This window comes from Diceros bicornis, chromosome 10, assembly GCF_020826845.1.
Source record: "Diceros bicornis minor isolate mBicDic1 chromosome 10, mDicBic1.mat.cur, whole genome shotgun sequence".
In the NCBI taxonomy this organism is placed as follows: Eukaryota; Metazoa; Chordata; class Mammalia; order Perissodactyla; family Rhinocerotidae; genus Diceros; species Diceros bicornis.
In genome coordinates, this window is record NC_080749.1 from 14,625,501 (window position 1) to 14,652,798 (window position 27,298).

Genomic DNA, 27,298 nt, shown 5'->3' on the forward strand with positions numbered 1-27,298 from the left:
TTCTCCCTCCCTAGACTACATGTTGTGAATATCGTGATGTGAGCAAAATTAATTGCAATTTTGAAAGTTAATTCCCAGAAATCCAGATAAACTAGAGCATGTTAGTTGACATTTTCCAAAATCCCAGGTTTCAAGGCTAGATATATTATAATACCAAATGCTTAGTTTTTCTGTTTCCTTTATAGCCTACTAGGCCATGAGATGGACAATGATGTTCCCTACTGTTTTATGCAACCATTTCCTGCTGATTCTTTCCCACATCCGGAGTTGTTAAGCAGCAGAAAGCTCATCATCTGTTAATAATGCTGCTGAATTATTCAGGGAAATCCTTAACCAAAATAAATGGTGCCACACCATCCAATTTCTCCTCCCCCTCACTTTTCCATCTCTTTTCCCTGTGGGTAAGTGTGCCAGATTTTCAAGCCCATGATCACTGTTAAAACCTGCAGGGAAAAACAAATACCCAAATAGTTTTGTTGCACTTGGGCTTAAAGTTAATAATTGGAATTAGGATATTTCCAGTAAAAAAGGAAATGTGGTTGAAATGGGTATTTGTTTAATAAAGCTATCTATGATCATCCCAGTATTTTAAGGACACCTGTTGCAACAGGGTCAACCTTCTGGTTTCTTTTTCCTGGGGCTTCTAACTAGGGTCAGAGGCAAGTGTTTGTATTCAATGTCTGTACTGCGGAGGTTCTCAGTAATGTTGCTACATCACCTCATCACCCTGTCCAGAAATCTCTCCCTTACTCACTTCAGGAATGTCAGTAGCTATCTTGATATCTGGAAAGAAGATTTCTAGATTGGCTGGCTGGCTTTCTCTTTCTCTCTCTCTCTCTCTCTCTCTCTCTCTCTCTCTCTAGATTTAAATTTTTAGATATGAGTCCCTCAAGACCCTTGCAGTCCTAACAGTCTCTACATCCTGTCCAACCCTTCTTCTCCCTCCTCTCCTCACTTACATAATTTCATGAATTTCCTTTCCTACTGGCCTCTCTCAGCAGCTTTCATCCCTCTCAACTCTGTCCTCTGTGAATACCAGAAGAAAAGAAATAAGAAATGGCTAAAAGAGAATGGGCCCATGGATGGGGAGAAATAAGTTGAGAGGCTGTTGCTTTTCATTGTAAGTTCTTCTGAATGGTTAAACTTCTTAACCATATACTTATAATACTTTGATGGAAGTGAACAATTCATCATTCATGATAACTCTAGAGTGGTCTTACGAAGATATTAATGTGACCATGTTATTCCTCTATTTAAAACCCTTCGATGGTGCCCTGTTGCCTATGTGATATCAACATAACCACAGGTATATATCCCTGTGCTTCTGCACATGTTGTTCCCTCTGCTAGGAATGCAGATTCTGTTGATAAGGATTTTGATCATTATGTCAGAATCTTCTCTGGACTGGGCTTTGCACAAGACCCCATGGCTGCACTGGCTCGGTTGTGACTGGCTGCCCAGGCTGAACAGGGATGGATCTGTCTTACGTGAACCGAGGTGGACTAACTAAATCCTTTGGGTTTGCCCTCCCTGTTTCCCACAGCAGTCTGAGCTATCAGCTGAAGAAAGTCCAGAAAAATTAGGAACCTCCCAACTACATCGTCGAAAAGTCATTTCTTTGAACAAGCAGATTCTGCAGAAGACCAAACATCTGGAAGAGGTTGGTGTTTTCTTTTTATAATTTTCATTAAAGTAAAATGAAACCATTCTTCAAGAAGGGAGAAATTGGGGAAGGAGTTAAGATCTTCATGGTAGAATGTTTAAAGGAGGTTCTAGAACAGGAGTGGGTATACTATGGCCCTTGTGCCAATCCAGACAGCACCTGTTTTTGTAAATAAAGTTTTTGGATTATACTTACACCTATTTGTTTACATATTTCCTGTGGCTGCTTTCCAGCTCCAGTGGCCGAGTTGAGTAGTTGCAGCAGAGACCATGTGGCCTACAAAGCCTAAAATATTTACTATCTGGCTCTTTACAGAAAAAGTTTGCCAACCTCTGTTCTAGAAGAGGATCACAGGGCAAGAGTAGCATTTATTAATTCACAAATACATCCTGAGCACTGCTGTGTGCTAGGCATTAAACTAGGCTATGGGGATGAAGGAAGAACAAGTTATGATCCGTGCTTTCAGGGACCTTAAGGTGGTAATGGGGAGACATACACTAAACAAATACATCACACATGTCATCAGCTAATTACAGCTGTGATGAGTGCTTGAAGGAGAAGTCTAGGGAGCTGAAAGAGTGACTGATAGGGAGACCTGACCTAGCCTCAGGTCACAGAGAACTGTGACAGGAAAGATGAGTAGGCATTGGCTGGGCAGGAAGTCTGGCTGGGAGGTGTGGGGGCTTGGGTGGGAACTTACGGAACAGTATGAACTAAGACCTGGGAGAGGAAGGGTCTTGGCCAGTTTCTCTTTTGTGGCTGGAGAGCCATGAGTGAGGCTGTTGGTTGGTAGAGTGATCAGACAGGACCTCTCAGGTCATGTTAGGGACAGTGGAAGCCATTGGAGGGTTTGAAAGGGGAGTAGTATGATCAGATTTCATGTTTCGAAGACCATTCTGTTTGCTGTGGGAACATGAATTAATTGGGCTTGGTAGAGAAGGGATTCAGGGAGAACTACGAGGAGGCTGATCATCTAGTACTCCAGACATGAGCTGTTGATGGCTTTAACTAGTGGTGGTAGGGGAAATGGAGGAAACCAGATCATTTTTTTTTTTTTTATTGATGTTTTAATGGTTTCTAACATTGTGAAATTTTGGGTTGTACATTTTTGTTTGTCCACCACCCCATATATGACTCCCTTCACCCCTTGTGCCCACCCCCCACCCCCACTGCCCGGGTAACCACAGTCCAGTTTTCTCTGTCCATGTGTTGGTTTATATTCCACATATGAGTGAGATCATACAGTGTTTGTCTTTCTCTTTCTGGCTTATTTCACTTAACATAATACGCTCCAGGCCCATCCATGTTGTTGCAAATGGGACGATTTTGTCTTTTTTTATGGCTGAGTAGTATTCCATTGTATACATATACCACATTTTCTTAATCCAGTCGTCAGTGGAGGGACACTTAGGTTGCTTCCACTTCTTGGCTATGGTGAATAATGCTGCAATGAACATAGGGGTGCATAAGCCTCTTTGGATTGTTGATTTCAGGTGCATTGGATAGATTCCCAGTAGTGGGATGGCTGGATCATAGGGCATCTCTATTTTTAATTCTTTGAGGAATCTCCATACAGTTTTCCATAGAGGCTGCACCAATTTGCATTCCCACCAGCTGTGTATGAGGGTTCCTGTTTCTCCACATCCTCTCCAACATTTGTTGTTTTTTGTCTTGGTGATTATAGCCATTCTAACGGGCGTGAGGTGGTATCTTAGTGTTGTTTTGATTTGCATTTCCCTGATGATTAGTGATGTTGAGCATCTTTTCATGTGCCTATTGGCCATCTGTATATCTTCTTTGGAGAAGTGTCTGTTCATTTCCTCTGCCCATTTTTTGATCGGGTTGTTTGTTTTTTTGTTGTTCAATTGTGTGAGTTCTTTATATATTATGGAGATCAACCCCTTGTCAGATGTATGTTTTGCAAATATTCTCTCCCAGCTGGTTGGTTGTTTGTTCATCTTGATTCTGGTTTCATTTGTCTTATAAAAGCTCTTTAATCTGATAAAGTCCCACTTGTTTATTTTTTCTTTAGTTTCCCTAGTCTGGGTAGGCATGTCATCCGAAAAGATTCCTTTAAAACCAATGTCAAATAGTGTGTTGCCTATATTTTCTTCTATGAGTTTTATAGTTTCAGGTCTCACCTTCAGGTCTTTGATCCATTTTGAGTTAATTTTTGTGAATGGCGATAGCACATGGTCCACTTTCATTCTTTTGCATGTGGCTGTCCAGTTTTCCCAACACCATTTATTGAAGAGACTTTCCTTTCTCCATTGCATGTTCTTAGCACCTTTGTCGAAAATTAGCTGTCCGTATATGTGTGGTTTTATTTCTGGGCTTTCAATTCTGTTCCATTGATCTGTGTGTCTGTTTTTGTACCAGTACCATGCTGTTTTGATTACTATTGCTTTGTAGTATGTTTTGAAGTCAGGAATTGTGATGACTCCTGCTTTGTTCTTTTTCTTTAGGATTTCTTTAGCTATTCGGGGTCTTTTGTTGCCCCATATAAATTTTAGTATTCTTTTTTCTATTTCTGTGAAGAATGTCATTGGGATTCTGATTGGGATTGCATTGAATCTGTAGATTGCTTTAGGTAATATAGACATTTTAACTATGTTTATTCTTCCAATCCACGTGCATGGGATATCTTTCCATTTCTTTATGTCATCGTGGATTTCCCTCAATAATGTCTTGTAGTTCTCATTGTATAGGTCCTTCACCTCCTTGGTAAGATTTATTCCTAGGTATTTTATTCTTTTTGATGCAATTGTAAATGGTATTATCTTTTTGAGCTCTCTTTCTGTTAGTTCATTATTAGCATATAGAAATGCAACTGATTTTTGTAGATTGATTTTGTACCCTGCAACTTTGCTGTAGTTGTTGATTGTTTCTAACAGTTTTCCAACAGATTCTTTAGGGTTTTCTATATATAAAATCATGTCATCTGCAAATAGTGAGAGTTTCACTTCTTCGTTACCTATTTGGATTCCTTTTATTCCTTTTTCTTGCCTAATTGCTCTGGCCAAAACCTCCAGTACTATGTTGAACAGGAGTGGTGAGAGTGGGCAGCCCTGCCTCGTTCCTGTTCTCAGAGGAATGGCTTTCAGTCTTTCCCCGTTGAGTATGATGTTAGCTGTGGGTTTGTCATATATGGCCTTTATTATGTTGAGGTACTTTCCTTCTATTCCCATTTTATTGAGAGTTTTTATCATAAATGGATGTTGTATCTTGTCAAATGCCTTCTCTGCGTCTATTGAGACGATCATGTGGTTTTTATTCTTTGTTTTGTTGATGTGATGTATCACGTTGATTGATTTGCGGATGTTGAACCATCCCTGCGTCTCTGGTATAAATCCCACTTGATCATGGTGTATGATCTTTTTAATATATTGTTGTATTCGGTTTGCCAATATTTTGTTGAGGATTTTTGCATCAATGTTCATCAGCGATATTGGCCTGTAATTTTCTTTCTTTGTATTGTCTTTGTCTGAAACCAGATCATTTTTAAAACAGCTTTAGCAGATGGCATTCTGTAATACTTGGTGATGGATGGCACTGTTTTGGAATGACCTTCATATATTTGCCCTGGAAAGTAGACATAAGAGGAAGCTGTGGAGTTTGGCTCAGGAACAGTCATTAGAAAATAAAAAGTTGTTATATGCTTCAGTTGCATTGGCAATAAGAATTAATTAGAAAAATACATGTAGCAGAAAATTATGGGAATGAATATGGCTTTCTAAAGAACAATTCACCAGTAGTTTCTTTAACAATTGATTTTCCAAAAATGGGTGCCAGTTGGCATTTTGAACTTGTACATTTTTATCCTTTCAAGTTCCACCTATTCAAAAGATATTAATATATCAAATGGTCCTGCTCAATCATTTCTTTGTTTGAATTTGTTCTAATAGAATTTGTTCTACCATAGCTGAGCAAACAATAGGTTGGATTTACCAAAATGCTGTGGATGATAAGCAAACAAAGAATCAAAGATTGACTGTTTTGGTTTCTGTTTTATAATTTGTTTAGACATTTTAATTCTTAGCTCAAAGAGTATCATCTCTGCCCCTGACCCTTGCCAGTGATAAGAACCTGAAAGTGATTGGTTCAAAAAGAACTCATCACAGAATCAAGATGAGCATGAATCAAGGATGAAGATTCTTGCTCATAATGTCTTTATCCCCTGAGGGAAGGTAGTTGAGAATATTGCTGACCCCATGAGCCAGAGTATCTTAACATGAGTAGATGTTTGCTTTTATCTCCATCTACACTTGGGGAGAAGGAAGGCTAAGCCTCCATCCAGTGGCAGTCCTGGAACATTCTTAGTCCAGCTGAAAGGGCCATCCTCTCCAACTCTTGGGTCTATTTTACAAATGGTTCAGAACCTTTGTTTACCAAAAGCCTATTATTTTTCAGGCATACTGCCTAATATATAGCAGGCTCTCAATAAAGGACAACAATCATTATTGCTGTGGTTAGTGTTATTAAAGACCAGCATATGCAGTAGTCCCTGGCCATGTAGCTAGGCCAACCGGATGAGGAAAATGAGGTAGGAAGGGAGAGATTTGCCCAGGGTCACATAGCACATATGAGTTAAGAGTCTCAGATGATGCTAAAAATGTGCCTAGAGAGATTGCTTCAAGGATTAAATGAAAATATAAACAAGAATGTACTTTTTATGAACCAAAGCTTTATGCAAATGTAAGGAACAAAAGATTAGAAAGTTTCTCAAATTAAACTAGATATGAATGTTTTGTAAAGATTAAAAACCAACAAAGGGGCTAGCCCCATGGCGTAGTGATTAAGTTTGGTACACTCCACTTTGGCGGCCTGGGTTCACGAGTTCAGATCCTGGATGCAGACCTACATCACTCATCAGCCATGCTGTGGCGGTGACCCACGTATGAAATAGTGGAGGATTGGCACAGATGTTAGCTCAGGGCAAATCTTCCTCAGCAAAAAAAAAAAAAAAAAGCCAACATCAACAGTTTCATAAACATTTTTTCTCAAAAAATGATTTGAGTTGTAAGAATATGCATTTTTTTCTAGATAACTTGCTAAACCGATTTTAATTTGGAATGTCCTATCAAAAAAAATCTGCAGTTGGGGCCGGCCCGGTGGCGCAAGCGGTTAAGTGCGCGCGCTCCGCTGCGGCGGCCCGGGGTTCGCTGGTTCGGATCCCGGGCGCGCACCGACGCACTGCTTGGTAAGCCATGCTGTGGCGGCGTCCCATATAAAGTGGAGGAGGATGGGCACGGATGTTAGCCCAGGGCCGTCTTCCTCAGCAAAAAAAAAAAAAAAAAAGAGGAGGATTGGCGGATGTTAGCTCAGGGCTGATCTCCTCACAAAAAAAAAAAAAAAAAAATCTGCAGCCACTAAACTTTGTTACTATCCCTAAATTTGCCCTTCTACAAAAGGTTGCTCACCTCTGGCTAGCTGGTCTCCAGAATCCCTTCATCTTCTCATAGTCTGATTCTATGTGCCAGAAGTCACAGGGTGGCAAACAACAAGCCTCTTGTGTGAGAATCCAGGTCTCTGGAACTTCCATCCAGCACCTTCCACACTCTCTCTCCTCGACCGCCTCCCTGGCCACCTCATCTGGCCCTGTGCATCTGCCTCATACTCACTTTTTGGTGGGCACTGGATCACAAGTCATAGTGAGAGTTTATCCTCCGTGTGTGTGTATGTAGATGTGCGAAACATTTTTTATCTCTATCAATTTTTAAATGCTTCAACCACTTTTTAAAAAAAATTATAAGTATAATACAGCTCACTATAAATAAACCAAATCTAATGGAACTATATAAAGATAAAAATGAAAGTCCCCTTTACTGTTGCCCCACCCCTCTCCTTAGAGCAAGCCACTGTTTTCTAGGTCTTTGCAAACACTTACATGTGCCCATTCACCTGGGGAGAGGAGGTTGTCTGGTTACAAAATTGAGTTCATTTTTCACTTATTCTTTCACAGATATCTCTCTGTCAGTAATAATAATGGCTAATATGGACTTTTTTACTGAGTAGTTACAAAGTGCTTTGCAAAATTAACTCATTTGGTTCATGCAACATCCTTATGAAGGAAGTACTATTATTCTTATTTTACAAATAAGAAAACGGAGACGCAGAGAAGTAAAGCAGTTTTGCCTGTGGTCACACAGGTTATTAATGGTGGAACCAAGATTTGAGTATATAGATCTACTTTATTCTTTCTGATGACTGCATACTGTGACATAGTATATATGTACCATAATTTATTTAACATGTCCCCTATTCATGGGCATGTAGGTTTTTCCAGAGTTTTTTCCCCTCAGTTGCAAATTTATGCTACCGTGAACCTCTTTGTATCGTCATCCTTATGCAAATATGTAAGTATTTCTGTAAGATAGATTTTAGGAAGTGGAATTGCTGGATCAGAAAAATAAGCATTTTCAATTTTACTAGAAACTGTCAAATTATTCACTAATTATTTTACCAATTTACACTTCTACTAATGGTATATGAGAGAATGCCAACTCTTTATATCCAAGATCCTCTCCTACAAGGTCATGCAGGTGGAAAGCAACCAAGATGCAACTATCACCTTGGTGGTAAGAACCATGGACAAGGTCTTAGCCCAACAGAGAAATGGGAGGAGTAGTAATGCAAGAGAAGGAATAAAGAACATCTCTTGGTCCAACAAGGGAATATGCTGCAGAGGCAGAGAACTGGAATACAGCTAGTAGATAGCTGAGAAGAAACCTGATATTGAGGAAAGAAAGAGGAATCCAGAAAGGAAGTGTTAACCAGCAGCTGAATTTTTGGGCTAAGTCATGGGGTTGATGATGAAGAAGAACATGGAGGTAGGAGAATCATGGAGGACTCCAGCAAGATGAAAACTAAGCTCCTGGGACATTCCCTGTTTGAGAAAAGATGGTAACATGAGCAGATGAAGAGAGCTCTTATTAGTTAAATTAGTTAAAGAGAAGAAATGAGTCTTCCCTTCTTAGCAAGCTCCTCCTTCCCTGCCAAGCTCCAACTTGCATGAGTCTTTGTTGGTGAAGCCTTCCTTGAACTCCCGGAAGAGCAAGTTGACTCTTTCCTGGCCCTGTCTCTGCCCCGTCTCTTCTTGTACTTTACTCTAATCCCCGGTTTACTGGTTCAGCTCCTTGAGGGCAAGGACTGTGTCATATTCATCATCTCCTCCCACACATACCTCATTTGAGCAGACCATTGGGTAAATGTCAGATGGGTCAGTGGGTGCAGGGGCGAGAGGTGGGCAGGAACGTGGGTGAAGCAGGTGGGAAAATGCCAAGACCCCTTCCTGGAGCCCCGAAAGAACTTCAAGAGTTCAGTCACTAGAATTTCAAGAGAAAAACAAACTGTCTCCAGAAATACTCTTTATCTACCAGTTACATAAACAGGGTAATAAAAGTTCTCGTTGGACAGAGGCTCCCTTTGAAAAGAGAGAAACCAGAACCCACTTGCTTCCGGCCTTTATCACTTCTGCTCTCTGCTCAAGTTGGCTTCTTGATGGGCCTTGAAGGAAATGTAACCGTTCATCAGTCATGAAGACCGGTAACTAGAAACATGACTTAGGAGTAACGATTTTTAAAGGTGACATAATTCTTAATAGGTTTCTCATAGGTTCAAGGATGGGGCAAGTTATTTTGAAATAATCATTGAGATATAGGATAAAATTTCTCATTGTTAATTTGTATGTAGGTAACAACCAAAGAGTCTGATGGTGGTTTTCTGCCACTTCGCCTTTTCAAAAGTAGAAATATACAAACCCTTTGATCTTTTAATGGAATGTTTTCAGATTTCTAAGTTCAGAGTCAAAGAGCACAAAGTCATAGATAGCACAAAGGTACACCTTTTTATTTATTTTTTATTTTTTTTATAATTTTATTTATTTTTTTTCCCCCCAAAGCCCCAGTAGACAGTTGTATGTCATAGCTGCACATCCTTCTAGTTGCTGTATGTGGGACGCGGCCTCAGCATGGCCAGAGAAGCGGTGCGTCGGTGTGCGCCCGGGATCGAACCCGGGCCGCCAGCAGCGGAGCGCGCACACTTAACCGCTAAGCCACGGGGCCGGCCCGATACACCTTTTTAGTAAGGAAAAGGGAAGTGATATTTTTAGATGTAACTTTACAATTACATGACTTTGAATAGTAAACATAATTCATTTTCTTTCTCTTAGTGTTGAAGCTGTGAATCCTTTCTCCTGTCTGGCATTGTTTGCCAACCAGTCAGATTCTGTGCTAGAATCCCAAGTGCTGAAATGCAGTTTGTATTCTGTGAGTGGGCCAGTTAGTTAACTGGACTGATGGTGGCCATACAGAAAAGTCAGACCCAAATTCAAATCCTGGCCTTATCACTTATCAACTGTGAAACTCTAGCCAAGTAACTTAACCCCCCCAAGTCTTTATTTCCTCATCTGCAAAATAAGAAGAATGTTTTCTTCCATTGAATGTAAAGATTCAGTGATGGGATTTATGCAGGAGACCTAGTACATCACCTGACATGTAGTTGGTGCTAATTATATGAGTTTTTTTCTTCACTTGATAATCCTTCTAAAATTCCTTCATTTGCTCAGTTTATTTGCTCATCTTTCTGAGTTTCCTTTGTCTAATCTTGAAATGGGGATACCACCCATATCTGTGTTGTTTTAAGGATCAGATGAGAGCAGGTTTCTTTTATCTTTCATTTACAGCTGCAGGCAAGTCATACCAACCTACAAGCCAGATATGACGAAATGAAGAAAACGCTGACAGAGGTGAGCAGATTCTTCTTCCTCTGTGGGCCTTGTTAAGAATCATTTCTGACCTGCACTACTAGTGGAATGCCCTGCGTCATCCTTCTGTGTGGAGGAGTCATGATCCCCTTCTCAGGGCTCAGGTCCATTTGGGGACATGGACAGTCACGTGGTAGTGTGTGACTCATGCCATTGTCTATCCATGTGGCCATGTTCTAAGTGATCACTGATCTTGGTGGGCTGCAAGTCAGGAAGGGCTCCTGAGGAGGGCGGGCCTGATAGACAGGGGAGAGGCCACACAGAAGAACAGGCAGGGTCGTTCACAGTCAGTGGACCCTGCTCCTCAAGCCACAGGTTGTAGAATAACTCCAAAATACCGAATTCCTTGAGAGTGAGGTTTCTTTTTGTAGGATGAGAGAACTACAGAGGAGTATAATTTCGTGTTCACCATTGCCGCTTATCTCCTGGGTGGAGTGCGGGAGGGGTCTGAGGAGAGGAGGAGGGTTGTGGTTTATTTTGAACCATGTGATCCATTTTCTAATCCAGGTTGTGAGTGTGCCATCTCACATGAGCGTCAGAGTGTTGCTTACCTCCCACTTCTGATTGCCTGGGAAACCAGGCGAGGAAGACAATTGCTTTTAATGCCAGCTCTGTCACGAGGGGAGTTTAGATATTCCTGTCCCTCGCGTTTCCACAGAAAGCTGTCGTCACCCGGATCTGAAAAGCTCTCCTCATTGTGATTTCGGTGCTCAGGCCATAGCTGTACCCTACAAGGGCTTCACTGTGAGGAAGGACCCCATCGAGTACTTGCTGGACCATGTGGAAGACATCTCTGAAACCAAGGCAGTCCTTATTTTTTTTTTTAATTTCACATGAAATTTGCCCATTTAAAATTCTTATTTCTATACCAATATAACAGCACTTAGTCCACTGCCTTGCTATAAACCTGACAAAGCTTTTTAATTCTGACTGGACTAGTTTCTTCGATTATTGTCAAAATCTTTGAAAAGGGCAGGCACAAGAATGACAATAGAATAAATTTCTTTTCATTCTTTCTAAAGATGCCTGTGTTGCATTTGGACAGATCAGCTTTCTTTACACTCCTCTGTGACTACATTCCTCATGGATTAGATGGCAAACTCCTGGGATGGAGTCCCTGCTGCTGTCCTACTTTTAATGCTCCAGAATCCCTGGCATGAAGTTACCAAGTCATGGATCAGTCTTTGCATAACAATCTGGAGGAGATTAAAGGGAAACATCTTGATATCAATTTCCTAAGACACTTATATGTCTTAGGATATAAATCCTAAGTGGCTATAAAGTCACTTTTTGTTGAGCCCGTTTCCTATGCTGGAAAGGTAGAGGGTGTGATTTAAGTTAATAATAAGAGATAGTCTTCTTGTCCTCAAATAGTAAGCGCAGCCAGCATAACTATGTGCTGGGTGTGCTCTGGGCACATCACTTGTATTTGTCCACTGAATCTTCATAACAACCCTGGCAGCACACCGTTAGTATCTCTGTCTGCAGATGGGGAAACTGAGGCAGATAGGCCATGCAGAGGGGTGCCAGGGTTTGAATGCTGCCAGTCTGGCACCAAAGACCTCCCAGAGAGCTTACTGTCTACTAGGGCAGTCAAACTAATTCCCATCTAGGAAAATGGCAAGCTGTACGAAACCTCGTGCTGAACAACTTATGAAGAGGCCTGATTGGTCTGAATACTGAAGACCAGGCCTCTGAATAAGTAATGAACTTCATCTTCGAGCCTCAGTCTCCTTATCTATTCAAGGCAAGGATTGAGCAAAATGAGCACTCTGAACCCTTTCCTGCCAGTGGGCCCAGGTTTTAACTTTTCAGCAAAACCTGCCCTTCCAGATGACCTAGTGGCACTAAAAAACAGGGAAGACCCGTCTTTGCAGTAAATTTAGGAAAAGTAAAGCAGGGCGTGGCAGGTAGAGGACAGATGACAGCACCTGACACCTATGGGGAGGCTGCACTGGCAGGGGCCGCCAGGTTCTAGCCTGTCCACTTTTAATTTCAGTGAGCACAACTTTAATTTCCTGTGTATGGGGTTGATTCTTTTTAATGTATGCAATACCCTCTCCTCTCTCTCTAGGGCATTTATTGTGTCTAAAGTTTTTCTTGATCTGTAAACTATTCCTTCAGATCAAAATTCATTGGTTGAGTTGATACATCTTTTTAATGGTTTTGTGTTTCTTCAAATATTTGATAATTCTTGGTGGTATGCTTATCTTTGATTCTGAAATTTCCCGATACCAGCTGTGTGGATTCCATTTTATGCAGCTTGCTTCATGTGATTATTTTGGAAGGGTGGCTCCTACTGTTTGGTGGGATCAACCAGTGATAACTGATATTCGGGGTCAGGAACTCCCCATTTCTCCCCGGTATTGCCGACTCTCTGGGAGCCTGCCCTGCCTCTGGGGCCTGAACACCAGCTCTTGAGTCAAGGGAGCCAGGCTTCACTGCTTAGCCTAGCTGGCTGCTCCTAATGCAGATCCCAGCCCTGCAGACCAGTCCTTTCTGCGTCTGCTGACTCCACACAGCCGTCCTCCACAGTCTGTTCCTCTCTGTGGCCATCTTTCTTGTCCCCGAGGTACCCAGTCCTGTGTTCCAACATAATCGTCTGGATTTTTTAGGACTTGAGACAGGAAGGGCTTGCTGCAACTTGTGCTTGGTCTTCCGTTTTCAACTAGAGCTCTTAGAACTTTTTTTAACTTGTTTTTTTGAATAGGTAACACATTCATTCACATGGTGAAAATTCAAGAAGTACAAAGGGTGTATTCCTGTAACCCAACCATACAGTTACTCTCTCTGGAGCATAACCAGTTTCTTGTGAATCTTTCCAGAAATATTTTATGCATATACAACTAACGTGTATATTCTTTTATGCATGTATACATTCCTTTATACACATTGGAAGCACGTTGAAATCATGATTTTGTATGTTGTTTTCTTCAACTAACAGTAAATATTAGAGCTCATCATAAAAGAGCTGCTTTATTCTTACTTTTTATTAATAGCAGCTTAATATTATATTGTATAATTGCACACCTCATAAAATATGTTTCTTTAAAATTTCTTTTTTAAAATCCTCACTATCTGACTCAGAAAAAGAAAAGGAAGTTATTCAGGAAGAGAGGAGATTTAACCCTGCGCCTGTTACTAGCCATGATAGTGGTTTCTGGAGTTTAAACCCAGGTCTATCTCGCACAGCCACTCTTTGCTAGCCCCTTCCTACTGAAAAGCACCTGCTGTCGGCGTTATTTTTGGCTTTTCACCCATTTGCTGCTGTGATTTAAAGCTATTGCCAAGGTTTCTTTTACCAATAGAATGTGTCAAGAAGGGTCTGGTTTTGATCTTACCGTGTTGTCCTTCCACCCCCATCCTGTTTCTCTTGTCCACCTGTTTTCTCAATGTACAGCCAAATCCAGTGGGCTTGGCCACCTGTCAGAAGTGGAGTGCTAGTGTGAGCCAGGAGGAAGGAGAGTGGAAGCGCTCACTCTTCTATACCACCAAGTCTCTAGCAACGATGCCTCCATTCTCTCTTGCAGTTGAAGAGTTACAGTGAGAAACTGGACCAAGAACAAGCGGCCCTCGAGAAGATAGAATCCAAAGCTGATCCAAGGTGAGAGGTTTCAGCATGTGTTTATTTTCTCTTTGAAGAGATTAACTTTGCCAGTACGTGGTGACTTAATTTGTTTGAGACAGGACCAAGGAGCAGGGGGTCATTGCTTCTGGCCCCTACGGGTCAGGTAATTTCACATGCAGACCCAGAATGTGCTGACTCCCCATTGCTCGGGCTGTGCTGAGATAACCACCTCCTTCTCCCACTTCCCCTTTGGATCAGAAGCAGCATGTTTTTTTTTTTTTTTTTTTTTTTTCTGTTTTTAAAAACTAAGTAATATATTTCCAGTACAAAAAGGCACTCAATGAAAAGTCTCCCTCCCACCCCTGTCCCCCAGCCACTCAGTTCTCCTCCCTTGGAGTCAGCCGTTGTTACCAGTGTTTTAACAGCACACATTTTAGCCGTTTCCTTAGGAGTAAACGTACAGTCTTTTTTTGCCAAGAAACAGCTGCTGGGTTTTTTTTTTTTTTCATTTTATATTAATTGTCTTTAGACAGTTTAAATTAAATATAAGAAGCACTTCTTTTTAGCATCTTTTTTTAGCACCAAACTGTTTGGGTTAAATCTCCTGAGTATCACTCATTTGAATGAGATTGTGAAATCATAAAAAGCTTCAGGCACAGACTGAGCAGTTCTGGGTTTGATGGACATTTTTAGCAAAGAAGTACCCACAGATTACATGGCTTTATAATTAGAAACTCTGCTTTCATGATATGGAGCAAAGTACTGTTAGAGACTTGACATTTTTATTTTCAAATTAGTGCTTTTAATGACATTAAGCAACTTGTTTCTTTTTCAGAATGGAAATTAAAAATGATTTGTGATACTGTCTGTGCTCTGAGTACTGTTGACTAATTGGTATCATTAAATATATCCAGTATCTTGAAACTCATTGATGTTTCTGCAGTTGACATTTTAATTCTGGATTCTGTAATGGTCGTTTGGATGTGGCCTGATAGACTCCAGCATATAAATGAATAATAATGTCAGTTAAATGGTAGTCATCATTTGTGGAGAACCCATTAGACACTCTTGGGAGAGACAAAGGAAATTAAAAAGGAGTCCCTTTTTAACTGGGGTCTTGGTTTTTGCTGTGATTCATAAAATCGTAATGGCTTGCTGTATGTCACTTTTTGATCTTTTCTCTTCAGTATCCTGCAGAACTTAAGAGCACTTGTAGCCATGAATGAAAATCTGAAAAGTCAGGAACAGGAGTTTAAAGCACATTGTCGAGTAAGTGTTGCTTGGTTTCGGCAGACATTAAACCAAGACTCCTGTAAAATCTCTTTCTTTACCTCACCTTGTCCTAGTGTGGCATCCTGTCCAGGTGCAATTGAAAAAGTAGATTGATCAAGCAGTCATGTGTCAGATGAATAAAGTACTATGGTAGGTACCCTCCGAGGATGCCAGAAGTGAGTTATATTAGTAACTGTGTCTGCCAAACCCCAAAACTAAGAGCATAGTCTAACAAACAATGTTTTCTAATTTACAAATGTAATTAAAAGAAAAAGTTATGAAGTGTGAAATGAATAACATCTTATGAAACCAGAGCTGTCTTGAAAACCTGGGATGTCTGTGTGTCACGTGTATAAGCCTTGGTTCCTGTCACCTGGGAACTCGTGGTCTAGTAGTGGGGGTGATGCTTGCACAGGTGATGGCAGCGAGAGGCAGGAAGTGAGGGCCAGAGAGTTCTGTGTGAGCTCCAGGGAGGAGAGGTCACTCTGGCACAGGGGCCATCTGGAAGCTGGATCTTACTTAAGGGTAGGTGAGGAGGGCAAGTGGAAGAGGGGCCTGGTGAGCTCCAGGCCGGAGGGTCCCAGGGAAAGTGGACTGGCTTGTCAAGAAGAGGAAGCAAATGAGGCCGATTGAAACTGGGGTCTAAGCCATTCATCCATTCCGTGTCCCGGTGATTAGTGGGCCTCACCTGCCCTTTAGAAAGAAAGGCTCCTTCTGACTGAGGTACAGCTGCCCATGTTCTCATGAAAAAAAAACTTCATCTGAATTTTGTCCAGCATAAATCACAAAATATGAAAATAAGACTCTGGAAAGTATTTAAATAATTGCATCTAATTATTAGCTTATCTGAGTTTTGTAAATGTTCATATCACTTTTAAAGGAGGAGATGACACGGCTGCAGCAGGAAATTGAGAACCTGAAAGCTGAGAGATCACCAGGCGGAGATGAAAAGGTACAGCCTCTGAAGGATCCTCTAGACCGTTCAGTGCTGTTATGACTTAAAACGGTGAAAGGATTCCTAGAGGACTGACCAGCAAAGAGTCAGATACTAAAGAGGACTGGCCGGTTTCCTTAATGTGTTCCTCTGAATACACATTCTTCAACTGTTCTCATCACAGGATTTTCTTAGATTTCTTTCCTCTCCTTTCTCTTCCTTCCGGTGGGTAAAAGGCAGCAGCCAGTGTGGACGGCAGCAACCCCAGACGGGAAGTAGCAGGTTATAAGTCTGGCCTCTCCCTCCATTTAGGGAAGGCATGTTTCCAGGAACCTTCTGAGCTCTGTTTCCCCCTGAACCTGTTCTTCTCTAAATTTTGTGCCGGTTTACCCATTTCACCTCCACTCCTGCCCAGGGACATGCCCCACCCCTAGGAGGCAGCAGTGAACACGCAACAGGAGAGCAGGAGTGGATTTATGTTGGCGCTCCAGCAGTGTGGGAGCACTGTGGGCTTAAGGAGCACATCTGAGCAGCTGGCCCTCTGAGCAAAGGACTTGATCCTCCAGGAGCTAGTGTTGATTTCCATTAACTATTAAGTTAAAACATAAGGATACACAAAAAGTTTGTTTCTCACCAAATAAGATTGTAGGGATTGCTGTTTTTGTTTTCCCTTCTCACATCTCATTCAAAGCTTATTACTTGAGAACCCCTGTGCTTAGGAAGTGCGAGCGGGACGGGGCCTCAGAACCCATTATTGGCACCCTCTCCCTTGCAGAAATGGAGAACTTGAGGCTCAGAGAGGGAGAAAGACTTGTCTAAGTCAACCAGCATAAGTCCACGTACGTTCAGCCGGGGGAGTTTGCCCTTGGCTGTGCGAGACACTGCCGTACTCAGCGGGGAGACAGGCCTTGGAGGTGCCTCCCCCCTGGCATGATGGGCCACACAGTTCTTCACACTTGTGAGGACTGGCACTGGGGAATGGCAGAATCTTGCCGTGCAGTGGTGTCCTGTGACTGTTATCACACAGCCTGCCTTTCCAGTTGTTTCTAAGACTTTGAAGCTTTGAGGGCCAAATCATCTGCTCAGTTAGCCTCTGAGTTTGCACAGATCACAAACTTTCAGGATCACATTTCTCTTCTTAGCAATCAATCTTGTTAGAGGGATTGTTACATTCAAAGACAGTTACAGTTTAGCTTGTTAGTGTGTAACTGACAGACATTTAAGAACAGTTTAAAATTGGGCTCATGTACAGGCTGTTCCCTGTCCAGACACGGTCAGTGACCTGTCCCCTGCCCCCACCCTTCCTACATCTAGACCTCAGCTTCCATCCCAGTCCCCTTACTCAGAAAAGCTCTTTGTTACTTTTCATCATTTCAGACCCTCTCCAGTGGAGAGCCGCATGGTGCCCTCAAACCTATGATGACTCATAATGTAAGTACCTGCCCATTCTCAGGACTGCCACTGTCCTCTGCGGGTGTGGTGGCCAGCTTTGTACTCTCTTGTGACAGTTTTTCTCATGCCTTCTTTAATTTTCTCTACGACCACCTCCTCAGCTGCGGGCTCTCAGGGCATTGCTCCATTTTACATGCCTGGCCCCTTAGATGGAGGCAGGATCTCACCAGGGACGGCCCTGAAGGCCACCATTCCAGTGGGTTTCTCCCAGGGCCTTGGGCAGACATTCTGTGTTCACTCTGGCGTCTCAGCTGAGAAGGGGAGAGGCCCACATTGGTCGCACATGCTGGTCACAATCCGTAGACTCCGAGGGGTGGGGGTGGTGCAGAGGGAAAACTCCTCTCTCGGTGGTATTACCTTCCAGGGTCAGAAAACTGGAAAGGGCCAGATAGTAAATATTTTCAGTGTTGTGGGCCAACTCCACTGTGGTAGTCATAGTCAACACATAAAATAATTTAGTAATACTGCAGTCATTTAGTCAGTAAATAAAAGGACATGGCTGTGTTCCAATAAAACTTTATTTACAAAAATAGGCAGAGAGGCAAATATGGCCCAAGGACTGTAGGATTTAGCTCATGGGCTGTAGTTTGCTGACCCCTGTCCTGGGTTTAAACCGGTGGTCCCAGCGCTCCAGCACTCGGCAACCTCCGGGAGAAAGAAATAGAAAAGGAAGACGAGGAAGAGAGACGCAGGAAAACCTCTAAACGTTTGCCTCCTTTAGGGTTTGTCTTCCCTTTGTGCCCTCACACGCTCTTAGAGAATGAGCTTCGGGACTCCTACAGTGAAATCTGTTGGGGTTTGCCTGCAGCTGAGCCCTGTGGAGGAGACTCTGTGTGTGTGTGTGTGTTGGAAGAGGGGCATCTCTGACCCCTTGCAGCCATCTAGCCATCTCTGTTACCTCATTGGGTTCAGTGAGGTGCTAAATTCACTGCTGTCCAAAAGAACTTTGGTGGTGGAAATGTTCTATATCTGTACTGTCCAATACAGTGGCCACTGCCTGCATGTGGCCTGCATGAGCGCACTTGAAATGTGTCTAGTGCAATTGAGAAACTGAATTTTTTTAACTTGTAGTTCATGTAAATTTAAATAGCCACATGTGGCTAGTGGCTTTATCTTGGACAGTGCAGCTCTAAATAGAAACATGGAAAGTAAACCAGCATCGTCTCCAAACACAGAGGCATAAAGCAGCAGATTCTTTAAGTAATAAATTGTCTCCTCAGTTATTAGGGGAGGAGGGAAGGGCACATGGACTTGAGGGATACCTAACCCAGGAACACAGGCTTCAGCCTGGATCCCAGAAGAAGGAAGAATTGTTATAAAGTGATGTGAAAGGGTGTCAGGGGTCTCACATGACCGAATCCAGACCCTAACTCAGCTGATTGAGAAACTATATTTGAGGCCTCAGGATTGGGCAAGATAGGATAAAAAACATTCAACTTCAAAAGACTTCATCAAAGAATGAAAGTCTCCTATTCTCAGATAATTATGTCCTTTTCCAATTTTTAGGAAGACCTAGACAGACGATATAATATGGAGAAAGAGAAACTTTACAAGATCCGTTTACTACAGGTGAGTGAAAACAAGAGCTAAAAAAGTACATAAACACATCTAACTAGGTATGAATGTCCTGAACTAGAGACTCAGCACTGAGGCTGCTGTTGGCCAGTCTTCTATTTGGGATGTCACTCAGTGGTTTAAGATGTTGATAATGACACCTCATATTGGTATGTTACTTGCACAATCATCTCATTTGATTTGATCCTCACCCCAGGTGGAGAGTAGGTATTAGCCTCATTTTCTATATGAAGAAATTAATTCATATCCTTAAAATACTTGTTCAAAGTCAAGCAACTGGTAAGTGCCAGAGGCAGAATTCAAGTTCTAATGTTCTTATCTAGTACTTTTCCTCTAAGACTAAGTGCCCATTTTAGCTCTCTTAGTTGATGGCCTTGGGTGTTTGTGAGAAGGCCAGCAAATACAGAGGAGGTAGGTCTTAAAGTTGGCTCTACAGTTAAATTTACATAAAGTCAAAATGACATTGGAAAATCCCTTATGTTGCCCAGATCTGGCTCATGGAGGCTCATAAGTCAAGAGTTAAAGTGTGTTGCACTTTGGCCTGGAGTTTCTTTCTTTCCTCTGGGAAGGGGAAGTCCAGGTTCTGGTGGGAACAGCCAACGGGCCGCAGGGGCCAGTGAGACCCTGTTTCTCCCATCTCTGGCTCTGGCTTATTTTGCTGAGCTGTTTGGTTAAATTCAGGTGAGTGAAATTTGTCCTTGATGCAAGGACACTGTACTAATCTTTAAGGAGACACAGAATTAAATAAAATCAGGACAGTACAGCTGCATACTTGGAAACTTTTTGACTGTGCTTACTGTATGTTCAGTGCTGCATTAGGTCCCAGGAATAGTAAATGGGATGGTCCATCTTCTGGGAGCTGGCTGACTATTTGAGAACCAAGATACGTCCATATACATCAAAACAAATTGCATAGGGCAGCATCAGACTGGCTAGAGGGAAGCTACAGTAAAACCACAAGCCTGCGGAGGGCCTGAGCCAGGGCAGGGTCAGCAGGGATGGAGGGAAATGAACTGGCAGGGGAGAGATTGAGAAGCTGTATCTGATGGAACTTAGCATCAGTCGAGTGAGAGAAATAGAGGAGTCATGGAGGGTGCTGGAATTTCTGATTCGGAAATTCTGATTGAGAAAAAGCGTAAAGGAGAAAGAAAAGGCTAATGTGGGTGGGAGTATAACGAGGAGTGTTAACGAGATCTGTTTGGGGCTTTTAAAAGTTGGACTGGACCAAGTGGAAATGTCCAAAAAGTGCTTGGGCGTTGGTTCTGATGTCAGAATAGTCTGGACGGAGATTTGGGTGTCAGCACTGGGTAGGTGATAACCGAGGCTGTGAAAATGAAGGTTGAGAAGAGGCTCTGGGACTAACCCTGTGTAAGGACAGGCAGAGGAAAAGGAGGAATCCACCAATGAAGGTGAGACTCCAGCTGAAGGCGTGGAGAAAAAAGGAGCCCCAGGTCTCCTGGAACTGAGAGGGCCCAGAGGAGTGAATGGTAAATGTTGCTAGAAGTCAAGAAAGCTAAAAGCTGAGACTCGCCCATGAGATGTCTCCCAGAGAAGGACTGTGGTGAGCTTGGCAAGAGCAGTTTCAGTGAGCTATGGAAGAAGCCAGCTGCAGCGGGTTCAGGATGACAGGAAGGGAGTAGGGGAGTTAGAGGTGCCGAGGGCACCTGGCTCAGGGAGGTGGGCTGTTAAAGGGAAGAGAAAGAGGCTGCCAGCTGAAAGGTGATCTGGGTTTAAGGAAGGGCTTGTACAAGGAGTGAGGGAGTTGAATATACTTAAATGCTGATGAGAAGGAGGCAGGAGAAAAGGAGAGGTTAAAGATACAGTAAAAAAAAAATTGAATAATTGTATCTTTAGATTCCTGAAAAAAAAAATATAGAGTCAGAGTCTGAGCCCCCATGGGGGGAGGTGTGGCCTTAGCCAGAAGGAGAAACACATCTTCCCTCTCACCAGAGCTGCAGAGACCCTGTTTTGAGTTTGATTGCCAGAGTTGATGATGGATTTCTCACCTGGAGGCTTATATTTCCCCAGTGAATTAGAGATCCCCATCTGCTGTTGTGAATAAAGCGGGCTGGGGGAGTGAGTGGTGGTTGGGGGTGGTGAAGGCACAGAAGAAAGGCAGTGCTGGGAGCCCACTTAGTCCTGAGACCCAAATATGTGGTGGGAGCTGAGCGACTTCCCCCAGGAGGCTGCCCTGCTGGGGAAGGAAGGCAGCGGTGATTTGAGCTGCCTGCCCCAGGAGCCTGAGCTCTCCCTGCGCCATACCGCACTGCTCAGCCTCCCTGGACGCAGTCAGGGGAGCAGTTTGCCTGACACGCCCCAGTTCATGGTAGGGAGAAAATGCTGGATGGGTATTTTAGGAGTAAATCGTAGGAGCTTTTCAACCAGCCTAAGGAATTTGGAATTTATAAGGAGGCAGCGGGTGGCATCAGTTCCTTACCATCTGGGAAGCATTCCTTTCGTTGCTCATTCCCCACCTGGCGTTAGTGGAATCAGCTACTCAAGAGTCTTTTGGGGCCTGGTGGGCTAGCTGGGGGCTCTGTCCACAAAAGCCCTTCCCATTCAGAATCTTCCTTTCTATTCATTAGTGTGATGGCTTCTGTGGTTCCGGTTCACAGCCACTCCTTCATGTATTGCAAAGTGGAGTCCATCAGAATCTGAGATTGAGGGCCTCAAGCCAACAGCAGAATTTTGTGCTTGCATTTCAGGGCATGTGGTTGTGCTCAGGTGAGGGAGGGGAAAATATCTTGGCTTCCCAGAGAACATGTAAGGCCTTGTACCAAATAGTGTTGTCTCCCGCTCCCTTTTGCATTTAGGCTCGAAGAAACCGAGAAATAGCAATTCTGCATCGCAAGATTGATGAAGTGCCCAGCCGAGCCGAGCTAATACAGTATCAGAAGAGATTTATTGAACTCTACCGCCAGAGTAGGTGCATCGACCACAAACAAGCTTTCGAGGCTGGTCCTGGGAGGGACAAGAGGCGAGGGGACCTGCCCCGCTTTAGTGTGGAGGAGCGTGCATCATAGCTCAGTCCATGAAAGCCACCACTGGAAAGGCCTCCATCTCATCATCCAGCCCACTCGTTCCACGTAGCCCACTGGTGGGTGACCTGTAATCCAGGGAGCAACGCCATGGTGCTCTTACTGCCCTCTCGTGGACTGATTATGTACACTAATTGAGCCCTTAGAGTAATGTTTTGAACCACCCTCATCCTGGCCAGCCATTCGTCTCCACTGAGCTACCCATCCACTTTCCAAGTGGATCACGGTGACCCCAGCATCTCTAGATCAGTCCTCACTTGTTCTCTACAAACTTCCTTGCTAATGTGGTCCTTGCCTTTAACATCATCATATTCATTCAGTAATCCAGGTCTGGGTCTCCCTCAGCCTGAATCTGTGACCACATCTTGTCATGCTCAGAGTGGCCCTCAGAGCTGTCATGGCCTTTCAGTTCCCATTGCTACTGCCACATCTGTTTTTACGTCCATCGTAGCTCAGCTGAATGACCGTTAGCTGGTGTGCAGCCCCTTCTCTGAGTCCTTCGTCCACCCATCTGATTGTGTCACTTCTCCCTCTGCTGAAAAATCTTCAGGACTGAAAAAGGCCTCTCTCCTTATTATGCCCAGGATCCTTCCTAGTCTTAAGTGGCCCTCCTAGAGGCCACCTTTCCTGCTCTAAACCCACACTGGCCTCACCAGTCCACACAATGCCTCTGAACACACCATGCACTTTGCCATCTGAGGCCTGGACTCCTTCTGTTACCAGTGCCTAGGACCCCTTCCCCTCTGTCAGACAAAATACTTCAAGACCCAGCCCATATATCCTGTGTAAGCAGGTCCTAGACCATTACCACTTCCTCTCGGCCCCCACTCTTGCACATCCCCTGGATGCCTCAAACTGAACAGGTATAAAGCTGAATCCAGCCTTCCTATCCCATTTTTCCTCTTGGTCACTGGGATCACTGTCTAACTAAGCTTTACCCCTCCTAGTCTTCTCTGGCTCATGCTGCTCTGCCAGTTCTTTTTCTGAGTAATGATCAACTCCATTTCTTCTGGACTACTGCTGTAGCCGCCCTCTCATCACTGCCCGGAGACTAACTCCTTCTCTGCACTCTTGCCTGAGAGATCTTTCTCAAACATAAATTTAATCATTTTACACTCTTGCTTTTAAAAGCTTTAATATTTAATAGTTCCTCATAACTTGTTGGATAATGGTCAGAATCCTAAATATGCTGATCAAAGTCCTCCATCGTCTGGGCCAGCTTCATGGGCTGACTCCCCCTGCAGTCCCTCGGTGCCTCACCCCTTTCGTGAGGGCATCTGTGTCTTGGCCTGTGAGCTGGTCCCCAAGTCCACAGTGCCAGTGCCCTGCAATTCCTACAAACTCTGGCTCTTTTTCCAAAATCCATCTCAGATTTTGCCTTGAGATCTTGACCTCTCAAGCATCCTTCCAGGTTCAAGCTAGAGCACTATCCTTACTGGAGTCCAGAATCATGCCTCCTTCACGCATGTTACCCCGCCATCTTGATGTCTTATACAGTCCTCACATTTGATTCAGATGAACAGGGGCAGCTATCAATAATAGCAATTTCTCAGCAGAAAATAGTTTCTGCCTTAAGTTAAATCTTTCCCCTTAATTTTCTACCCCTACCTACTTTAAAGCTTTTAAAATTATAAGTAATAATGCCTTGCATCTGTATATTTCACAGAGTAAATTTCACACGTTAGAGTTGTGAATTTTTTTTTCGCTTGTGAGGAAGATTAGCCCTGAGCTAATACCTATTGCCAATCCTCCTCTTTTTGCTGAGGAAGATTGGCCCTGGGTTAACATCCATACCCATCTTCCTCTACTTTATACGTAGGATGCCTGCCATAGCACGGCTTGGTAAGGCGTGCATAGGTCTGCGCCTGGGATCTGAACCCACGAACCCTGGGGCGCCGACGGAGCATGCAAACTTAACCACTACGCCGCCAGGCCAGCCCCTAGAATCATTTTCACAGGACGTTTTTACACCAAAGACATTTTCAAGCAGTTGCACCAAAATATCTATATATTTTTTTTTTGATCATCAAATATCTGTAACCCCCACCCAGTCCTTGAGCTTGATGGGGTAAGGGTGACAGACACATTCCTGGGCCATAAAGCCGAAAGTTGACTAGTTTGTTTATGGCAGTGATTTTCAGCTTTGGCTACACATTGTTGTCACCTGGGTCCCACCTCCAGAACATCTCATTTAATTGGTCATAAGACTTTAAAAACTCCGCAGGTGATTCTTTTTTTTTGCAACCAGGATTGAGTATCACTTTTCCAAAGCTCTTAGCAATAATAATACTTTATGTTGAGTAGTTCATGAAGTGATTTTCATATAAATTAGACATTTTGATGTTGGGAGCATTTTTAACTGTTGCATCAAAATACTTGTATCAGATTATTAACTTCTGTTACCAAATATGTACAGCAGATATCCCCAACTCCCACCCGTCTTTGAGCTACACAGCTGGAGGGAGACACAGCTATTACTGGGTAATAAAGTTAAGTTGACTGATGGGTTTCAAGGATCAGGTTTAAATGTTAATTGCAGTTGCCCAAGGAAACCAGAAGTGCCCACAGCCTGCTCCACCTCTCTCTGCTCCCCAACCCATGATGCTCCAGAGGGAACCTGCGTTCAGGGAGCAAGAGCCACTGGGAAACAAGACCCCACTGTAGTCTTGGCCAGTGCCTAATAACCGTTAGGCAATAGGATCTTTAGCTATAGCTAACCCGAGAGCTCAGCTTAGGCTCAAAGCCTGATTGTGGACGCAGGTCTTGGGATTTTATCTCCCTCTGGGCAGGTGTGTGTTATGGGAATTCAGAGCAGTGAGGAAGTCACGTAGGCTCAGAGCCATGTGGGGGGCTGCCCATCCACCCAGCCCTAAAACAGAGGGATGCATTTGGATGGGAAGCTCTGACCCCAGTGCCCGAGTACCCTGGTAAACAGGGCACACAGACAGTCCTAGAATTTGGCCCTTTGCTCATAAGTCATTCTTCTGTAGGGAAGAGTGAAGAAGGGGAGGTGGACAGAGATGCAAAGTAATTTTATAAGTAAGATGTTGGGAGCCTGGTAACTAAGCCCCTCTTAGTCACGTGCACAGGGGTGGGAAGAGAATTCATGTTTGTTAGGCCATGTGTTCTGCCCTGGGATAGGCATGTCATTTGTCTAGTCGATATTTTGGAGGGGCTGCTATATAGGCCTGTGCTAAGCATGGGGGTTACAAAAGTGAGCAAGCTGTGGCTTCTGCTCCTGAGGGATGTGGGAAGGAAGGAAGCCACACAAACAGGAAGAGGTGGCATGGTGGCTTCCTCATCCCTGCCACCTTCCACCCAGGGCACCTCACCTGAAGGACTTCTGAGAATCGCCCCTATTCCACACACCGACAGGAAGGTTCCTCTAGCCCCTCGTCATGGCTGGGCCAGTTTATGACGGGCCAAGTACCATCACCCTGCAGCAGCTCTGCACCAGCTTTTGTGCCCTGGGGGCCTTCCGCTCAGACGGCCGAGTGAGTGGTGCCCTGACAGGTCCGAATCCTGCCCATGTGCCTCATGGAGGAGAGGGTGCTTAGGGTCCTGTTGATACATTTTCTCATTCGTATGCTAATTTCTTTGTATTTACAGTTTCAGCAGTGCACAAAGAAACCAAGCAGTTTTTCACTTTATATAATACCCTGGACGATAAAAAGGTTTATTTGGAAAAAGAGGTAAGAGCCTTTATAAAAAGAAAATAACTTAATTAGATGTGCAGCTGCCAGTGCTCTTGACTCCAGGAAGTTCAGATGGACTTGATGTCTGGGATGCATTCTGATTAAGTGGAAGGAGCGCCCAGTGTGTGCCCAGTGCTGAGGTACGGAGTCAGAGAGTGCAGGGTTCACTGGGAGCTCACACTGCACGGGGTGAGGTGAGGCTGGTGGACAGCTGTTTTCTGGTGCGTGTGAGAAATGCCGTCATAAAAAGAAACGGCAGATGCTTGAGCAGTGCACATGCAGGGAGTCCTGGAGTTGGTGAAACTTCAGTTTGAGTTTTAAAGGAAGGAAGGAACCAGCTAAATGAAATGGGATGGTGGGCCGTTATAGTTTACATGGGGAAAGGAGCTATTTAATCGTCAGTGGCAGACAGAGGCGTGAACTAAAAGGATTGTAAAATTCAAAGCAGGACTGAAAAGGGGTTCCCATGGGCACTGACAGCCCCTCGTTACTCTGACTCAGGTTAAATCCATTCATGATTCAGGGCTCCCTCAGGTTGGATGACAAATGATGGGGGCAGGGTGTGCAGCTATTTTTAAAAAAAGAATAGCACTGGTTTTCACAGTAGCAGCATGGTGTAGCAGAGAGCATGAGCTTTGGGGTCAGGCAGATTTGGGTTTTAGCCTGGCCATATTTTCCTCACCTCTGAAATGGAAACAACATCTGCCTCACGTGATTATGATGGAGACAGAAGGAGAAAGTGACGGTGACGTTTCTTGCACATGGGGAGGTTCTCAGTACGTATTAGTTCCTGCCTACACCGTCACCTTGAGGTTGACAGAAGTTGTTTTCATTTTATCTTCACCTTGTGACCTGCACTGATTACCACTTTAATAAAAGCAATATTACAGATGTATCTTACCTGAACCGAAATGCGGGCATCTGTAATTATTGTCACCTTTATTGCCTGTTGTCAGTCAAACCAGATGAATCTCTCTCCTCCCAGGGGGCACTCTTTGAGAGGAGGGATTGGGTTCTATTTTTCTCTGTATCCAGGGCCTTATACAGTGATGGACACGTAACAGGCATTTGATAAATGTTTGAATAGATGAGTTGAGTGCATTTGGTGCGATTTACATCCAGTCTGGGGACAGCTCTGCTACACACCCTGGCCTTGGGTTTTCCTACCTGGCGAGGGGAAGACTTGCCAACCCTAACTTAGGGACAGGCCAGCCCCTTCTGAGAAAGCCTTGAACCCCATTGACCTTCCTTCATCAGCAGTGTTTAAAGTTGTTGCATCCTTTTAAAATCTAGGAGTATGCAGGGGGCTGGGGGCTTTTCATTCTAACCCATATTAA

At 43.7% G+C, this 27,298-nt stretch overlaps 1 protein-coding gene across 1 annotated transcript in view; it reads left to right on the plus strand.

Annotated features, from left to right (window-relative positions):
* Positions 1 to 27,298, plus strand: part of CCDC93 (coiled-coil domain containing 93) — a 104,267-nt gene that overhangs the window by 64,996 nt on the left and 11,973 nt on the right. The window contains exons 12-20 of the mRNA XM_058548836.1: positions 1,544 to 1,660; positions 10,347 to 10,409; positions 13,958 to 14,031; positions 15,183 to 15,264; positions 16,148 to 16,219; positions 17,579 to 17,632; positions 19,160 to 19,222; positions 22,042 to 22,150; positions 25,876 to 25,958. Of these exons, the coding sequence (XP_058404819.1) occupies positions 1,544 to 1,660; positions 10,347 to 10,409; positions 13,958 to 14,031; positions 15,183 to 15,264; positions 16,148 to 16,219; positions 17,579 to 17,632; positions 19,160 to 19,222; positions 22,042 to 22,150; positions 25,876 to 25,958 (717 nt within the window). The remainder of the gene's footprint in view (positions 1 to 1,543; positions 1,661 to 10,346; positions 10,410 to 13,957; positions 14,032 to 15,182; positions 15,265 to 16,147; positions 16,220 to 17,578; positions 17,633 to 19,159; positions 19,223 to 22,041; positions 22,151 to 25,875; positions 25,959 to 27,298) is intronic.